Source organism: Pygoscelis adeliae, unplaced genomic scaffold (assembly GCF_000699105.1).
Source record: "Pygoscelis adeliae isolate BGI_AS28 unplaced genomic scaffold, ASM69910v1 Scaffold191, whole genome shotgun sequence".
Taxonomy (NCBI): domain Eukaryota; kingdom Metazoa; phylum Chordata; class Aves; order Sphenisciformes; family Spheniscidae; genus Pygoscelis; species Pygoscelis adeliae.
This window is the reverse complement of record NW_008824114.1, coordinates 1,456,447-1,462,143: the sequence shown is the minus strand read 5'-3', so window position 1 is coordinate 1,462,143 and position 5,697 is coordinate 1,456,447. Positions and strand designations below refer to the sequence as shown.

Here is a 5,697-nt window from a genome sequence, read left to right as displayed (position 1 = left end):
TAGCCCTGCCCTGCTCGGACGCTTATCCCTGCCGTTCTCGGGGGCGCGTCCGTCCGCCGCTTTCGGCGTCATACTCTGCTTTTCGTGCCCCCTTCCTTTCCCAACCCGTCAAGGCTCTTGCCGGGGAGTGAGTGCGGCAAAAGAATACATCTATGACACAGAGCCTCAGGAATAAGAAATAATAAGTCAAAGGGCTTAAAAAACCCCACCCGCAGTCCGACACCACTCCCCCAGCCGCGTGGGGCTGCTGCGTCCTTCCCACCCGCGCACTCTTCCTTCTTGTGTTACCACTCAGGGCTAAACCTCTGGAAATGCACGACCATTGCCGCCCTTCACTGCGCATTCCAGCAGCGACTCCCAGCAGCAGATGCTCCTTCCCTACTTAGAAAAATGTATTTTCCGCTCTTATCATGAAGCCCAGCGGTGGTTGTCTTTCCCTCAGTAGCACAATAGCTACTTCCAGATCGATGCAACTCCTCCGCTCCCCCGAGGAAAAAGCTGCTTCGTGTAACTGATGCGGCACAAAGCAAACATACCTGATCTCCTTGATGCTCTCGAGTTTGCACATAATTTCTTGCTCATCTGCCATGCTTTTCACTCCCGATTTAAACCTCCCGTGAAATGTACAAAATGCCAGGGGAAAAAAAGAAAAAACATACAATAGACACAATGTAGGCACCCCCTCCTAGCATATGGTCTCTGAGCCTGTGCGGTAGGCTCTAGTGGGAGCTATGGGACTTAGAGTCCAGCTTCCTATTGCTGCCTAGGCAGATAGACAGCAGAAAGACTACAACACCCACAAGGCAGAGCAGAGCGTTCCTGCCCTTCTTCCTGCAACTACATTTTAAATCAAGTTGTCACACCTCATTATGTCAAAGGTTGTTAGGAGTGCAAAAAGAGCAGCAGGCTTCCTCCTGAGATCTGTCCAAGAGTTGTTCAGCATTTCATTAAAATTATTGAATATGCACTAAGAGACTGTTGAATGAGTTCACGATTTTGATTTAAAACTTCTTTGACACAAAGGCATGCTGTAGCCATTATTACTACCATGCTGTTTTCCACTAGATGCTCTGAGTGATGTGACTCTGTCTGGAGTTCAGAAAAGACATGTTTTTTTCTTTAGGTTTTTCTTTTTTAGTTCTGCTACTATACACAGCACTTGTAACTATGGAAAAGAAAACCAGAATGCAAATAAAACTGTTGGATTGAGGAAAGTGACCGTTTGTCTTTCTACGGACGTTCTAGCCAAGAATATCAGAGCACTTTACAGAGATGAAGAGACTCTCAGACTTTCCTCAGCCAGGTATTTATTGTCCTTCGGCTTCTGTAATGTACTAAGCACTGTGTTTTAAGTTATGAAGATAACAGTTATATCTCAACACTTTGGTAGGTCTCTTCCAGGATCTGTCCTAAGGGATCCGCAGTGTAAATTCATGATCTTTCACCTGTATGCCCAAGCATTTACCCTGGGGTTTACCAGCTCTGATGGTCATGCTGGGCTGAAGGGTCAGCACATTAGAATGAACGTTAAACTCAAGGTCTAGACAGTCAGTAGGAAAATCTGATTCTGCAAGCATAAACTGCTGTGTGTTACAAATGTACAAGCAGCAGTACCATAGTCTTAGCGAATATAAGGGACCACTCATCAGTCAGTAGTGTGAGGCTGATGAGAACAGCGCATTTATTCTGGAATGTATTACAGAAATGTTACATGGAAGGCACTGGAAGTACTTAACCTCTACTCAGCACTGATCAAGCTTGCCAGCGTCCGGCTTGGGGCTCTGAAAAGGAGGTGAAAAATAAAAATAGACAGAATGCAGAGGAGAGCAATGAAAACGGTAAGAGTTTTGGAGAACAGGAAAGACAGCTGAATTCGAGACAGCGCGGACATATTTACATGGCATATGGTAGATCTGCCTGAGTTAGGGTTTATGGTCATAGAACTGAATGTCTTGAGCCAGTTGCACCTACAGTTGCAGACTAATGGGCAAGTGGTCCCCGTCATGTATGAATATCTGTGCCTGGAAAGCTAGCAAGAGTATGAGGTAATAAGCAGACAGTGTGAGCCATGGGGGTGTTGTGCTCTGGGTCCAGCACTGAGCAAATAGGATGGTATAGATGTAGCTCATAATAATAATAATAATAATAGTCTTTCAGTGTGAAAAAGGTGTTAGAAGAGCCATCATAGCACATAATCCACTAGGTCAGCTGAGAGAGAAGTCTACAAAGTAATCTATTCAAAGAGCAATACAGAAAGTTTAGGACAGATTTCAGTACAATGTATGACTACAGAGTGCTTCACTAGGAAAGGCCATCTGGGAGGTGGAGGAGTCTCCGTATTGCTTTTAAGAACTACTTAGATAAAGGTGTCTCCACACTAAGCCAAGTGCTGCAGATCCTTGCTTTGAGGTAGGGGTTTTGAACTGACCAGGGTTGAGTTACCCTTACAAATGTGGCATATAGCTTGCCACCACAATGACCTGATCCTGCTTCTTCAGTGACCTCTCATGGCCTGGGGACTGGATGAGCTGTCACACATGAGTGTGGTTTTAAGTGTCTGCATTAAGTTCTTAAGTCAGAGAGCGCACTCTTGAGAGGGCTGAAAAATGAAAGAAGGTGTCCTGGCAGAGGAGGACCTCTCACCAGGGGTCACTGAGAATGAAAAAGGGTAGGCAACCAGAAGGGTTTGTCTGGAGAAGGAATGGGGCCTGAGACTGGAGTGGCAGCTGGGAGGAAGGCAGGCAAACAGATCTGAAAATAAAGCTAATTTGGAATTTTTGTCTGTTCAAGGCTTCAAAGGGGTAACTCCTACTTATTTGTAAATATTTCTACTCCTGCTTATTTATTTTAAAGAAACTGAGGTGTGTTCTCATTCAGTTGCTGATGCATTTATATCAAATATTGTCCAGAACTTTCCCGTTTATTAAGTGTCATGATGAGGAATCACACAGTCTTCTCTTGTGCACTCAGCTGAGCTAAAACCAAAGCTACAATAAAAATATCACTTGCTACCTTTGGAAATGACATGCACAGTCTGAAACAAATACAGAAAACCTACTGAGAAACCAGGCACAAAAATTAAAGCAAAGAAGAAAAATGCAAAATATTCTGTGTAACAAAAGAGATTTAGGCCTGTAGAAGGGAATGTGACAGGCTAACATTCCCTCTACCTTCCCTTGAGTTCTTGTCAAGAAGGAAGAAAAGGCTTAAATTCCTGAATTCTGATACCAAGCCAGTCTCCAAAGAACTTTTGCTAGTATATACCTTCTCTGCCCTGCCCTGCTTGTCTAATGATGATATTTAAGCAAACCTTTTGTAACTGAGGCAGCAAATGTTTATCGGTGGGGTTTTCTTTTTCCTACACAAATTACATTGAGTGATCAATGTAATGTAATGCGGATCACACCCTGTCCCAGGCAGTGTGAGAAGCTGAAACTCCCCAGAGATGCAGTTTAACTCCCCAGAGATGCAGTTTGGCCCTTTTTTTCTGCTTTCGCTGATCAGTGGAAACAAATGATCCAGGAAATCAGGTCAGTCATAAAAACTCTTCAGCACTCCAAGATGACATTAGAACCAGTGCACTGCAGCCTCCTGCTCATTTTTCCCTGATAATAATAGCTTTAGTAATCTTTTTAAATGCTTTTAATTCCTAGTGAAGTAAATGGGAATTTGGAATGAATGCAGACTCCAGTACCAGACCCCCATCTATTTTAAAAATTGGATGTTTTAATAGCAAAAATGGTTAGTTTTCATTAAGCACGGGTAAGCGGGGGGGAGGGGGGAAGGGTGGGGGGAGGATAGTGTGGTGTTCCCCTTTGGTTTACCTGTGTTCTCCAACCTGCTCTTTACTATTCTCTTGTTCTCTGTGGCAGTCTGTGTTCTCTAAGTGCTTTTACTGCTGCTTCTATTTACCACTGTTGTCCCTGGTGCTGCTTTGGAGCAGGGACCCCATTTTTGTATACACCTGTAAAGTAATATAAGTTTGCATGAAGTTATGAAGCCAACATAAATCTCAGAAACTAATGCCATGTATTACTGCAATACTTGGTAACTGAACTCACATAGTCTAGGTAAAATAGGTGGTTCTGAGCTAAAAATTGATCTTGTAATCTCTTCACATGCCACAGTTCCCAGCATTTCACATGGAAGATTTGTGCAGTATAATGGACTCGAGGTGTTGGGACTCACCCTCACCAATTTTCTGCCCATGTTTTTTTTTTTTCCAGAGAAGTTGTAAACTGAAGCTATGGAGAGGCTTGGATGAGGGTGCTGGAGTTAGAAGAAATAAAAAGCCAGAAAACAGGCTTCAGTGCTGAGCTGCTGTGGCTGAGGTTTGTCCTCAGTCTGAGGCAGGGAAGTTCCTAATAGCTGGAGTAAACAGCCCCAAACTGAGATTCCTAAACAGCCATAGTTAGAGAAAATAGCTGAATTGATTTTTGTATGTCCTGCCTTTCACTCTCTTATTATCTTAACAAAGATAAATCCCTTGATGGATTGCTTTTGACCAGCTACTGAGGCACCTGGGTTGATTCAGGATGTGAAACAAGCTACATTCTCTCAAGGATTAATAGTGGATAGTTTGATTACTTTTTTACGCTTCACTAGTAAATTGGTATTTGTTTTTCGAGAAATGGTTTTCATGAGAGTAGAGGTGTCAGCTCTGAGACCATGTGAGTTGTAGGTAGTTGGTGTATCTGAACAGTGAGATCTTCCCTGCCATGAATTTCATCACGTTAGCATCTACAGTCTTAAGCTATGGAGCAAGATCCCTTCATAATTAGCACTGTAGAAATCCAAGGACAAAAGCTGGTGGTTCCTGTTCCAAATAATTTCCCTAATTATAAGGCAAGAAATAAGAAAAAAGGATGAAGAAAAAAAGATGAGAGCACTGGACATCATGAGAGAAGCAGTGGCTGAGGTTCACCTAACGTCTGAGCAAGTGGCAGTAGTGATCAAACATTCCCCCTCAGACAAAAGATTATTAGTGTTGATCTATTTATTGCTAATTATAATTAATAATCAATAAAGAGGCTTAAAAACTCAGATGACTTGCACAAAACATCTACCTTCTTTTTTTATCAATTCCACTAGACAATAAATTAAGAAATAAATTGAAGGTTCAAGCATTATAAAAATTATTTGAGAGTCTCATATGAATCTTCCAAGGAGTGATTTTGAGGATTTATCTGTATTATACAAATCCAATTTTTGCAAATGCACGGTTGCTGGCGTTGCAGAAGATGTATTTCTGGAACAGATAATGAATAAGCAGCAGTTGTGAATGGGGAGGTGTTTTAGGTATTTTCTGCATTATTTAAGGATTTTTCCCTATGATGTTGTGTTCTTCAATTAAACAAAAAAGAAGATGAAGGAAAATGGTGATAGGCATCAGTATCCTGTTCATCATGTCACAGCTTTTGTAAAGAAATTAGAACACGCAAGGTCTGATCCTGATATGATTTGAGTCAATTGCAAACTCTTGCTGCCTTAAAAATTGAAGACTGTAGGATTGAGCCCTAAGTGAGCTCTGTGCTCAAAGGGGGCAGGCTTCTTTGATGCGTGATTTAAATAGATGAACTAATTGATTTGAGGGGGTAGGAGACAAGTTAGCTACAGCGGGCCAGTGAATTTTGTTGCTAAGACACTGAGGGAGTGAGAGTAGGCAGGGTGAGGATATGAGAGGAAAAAAAGGAAAGT

General features: G+C 42.3%; 1 protein-coding gene across 1 annotated transcript in view; it reads right to left on the bottom strand.

The window, feature by feature from the left end:
* Positions 1-708, bottom strand: part of ZC4H2 (zinc finger, C4H2 domain containing) — a 10,663-nt gene extending 9,955 nt beyond the window's left edge. Inside the window, exon 1 of the mRNA XM_009334278.1 lies at positions 537-708. Within this exon, the coding sequence (XP_009332553.1) occupies positions 537-589 (53 nt within the window). The 5' untranslated portion in view covers positions 590-708. The remainder of the gene's footprint in view (positions 1-536) is intronic.
* Between the last annotated feature and the right edge of the window lie 4,989 nt (positions 709-5,697).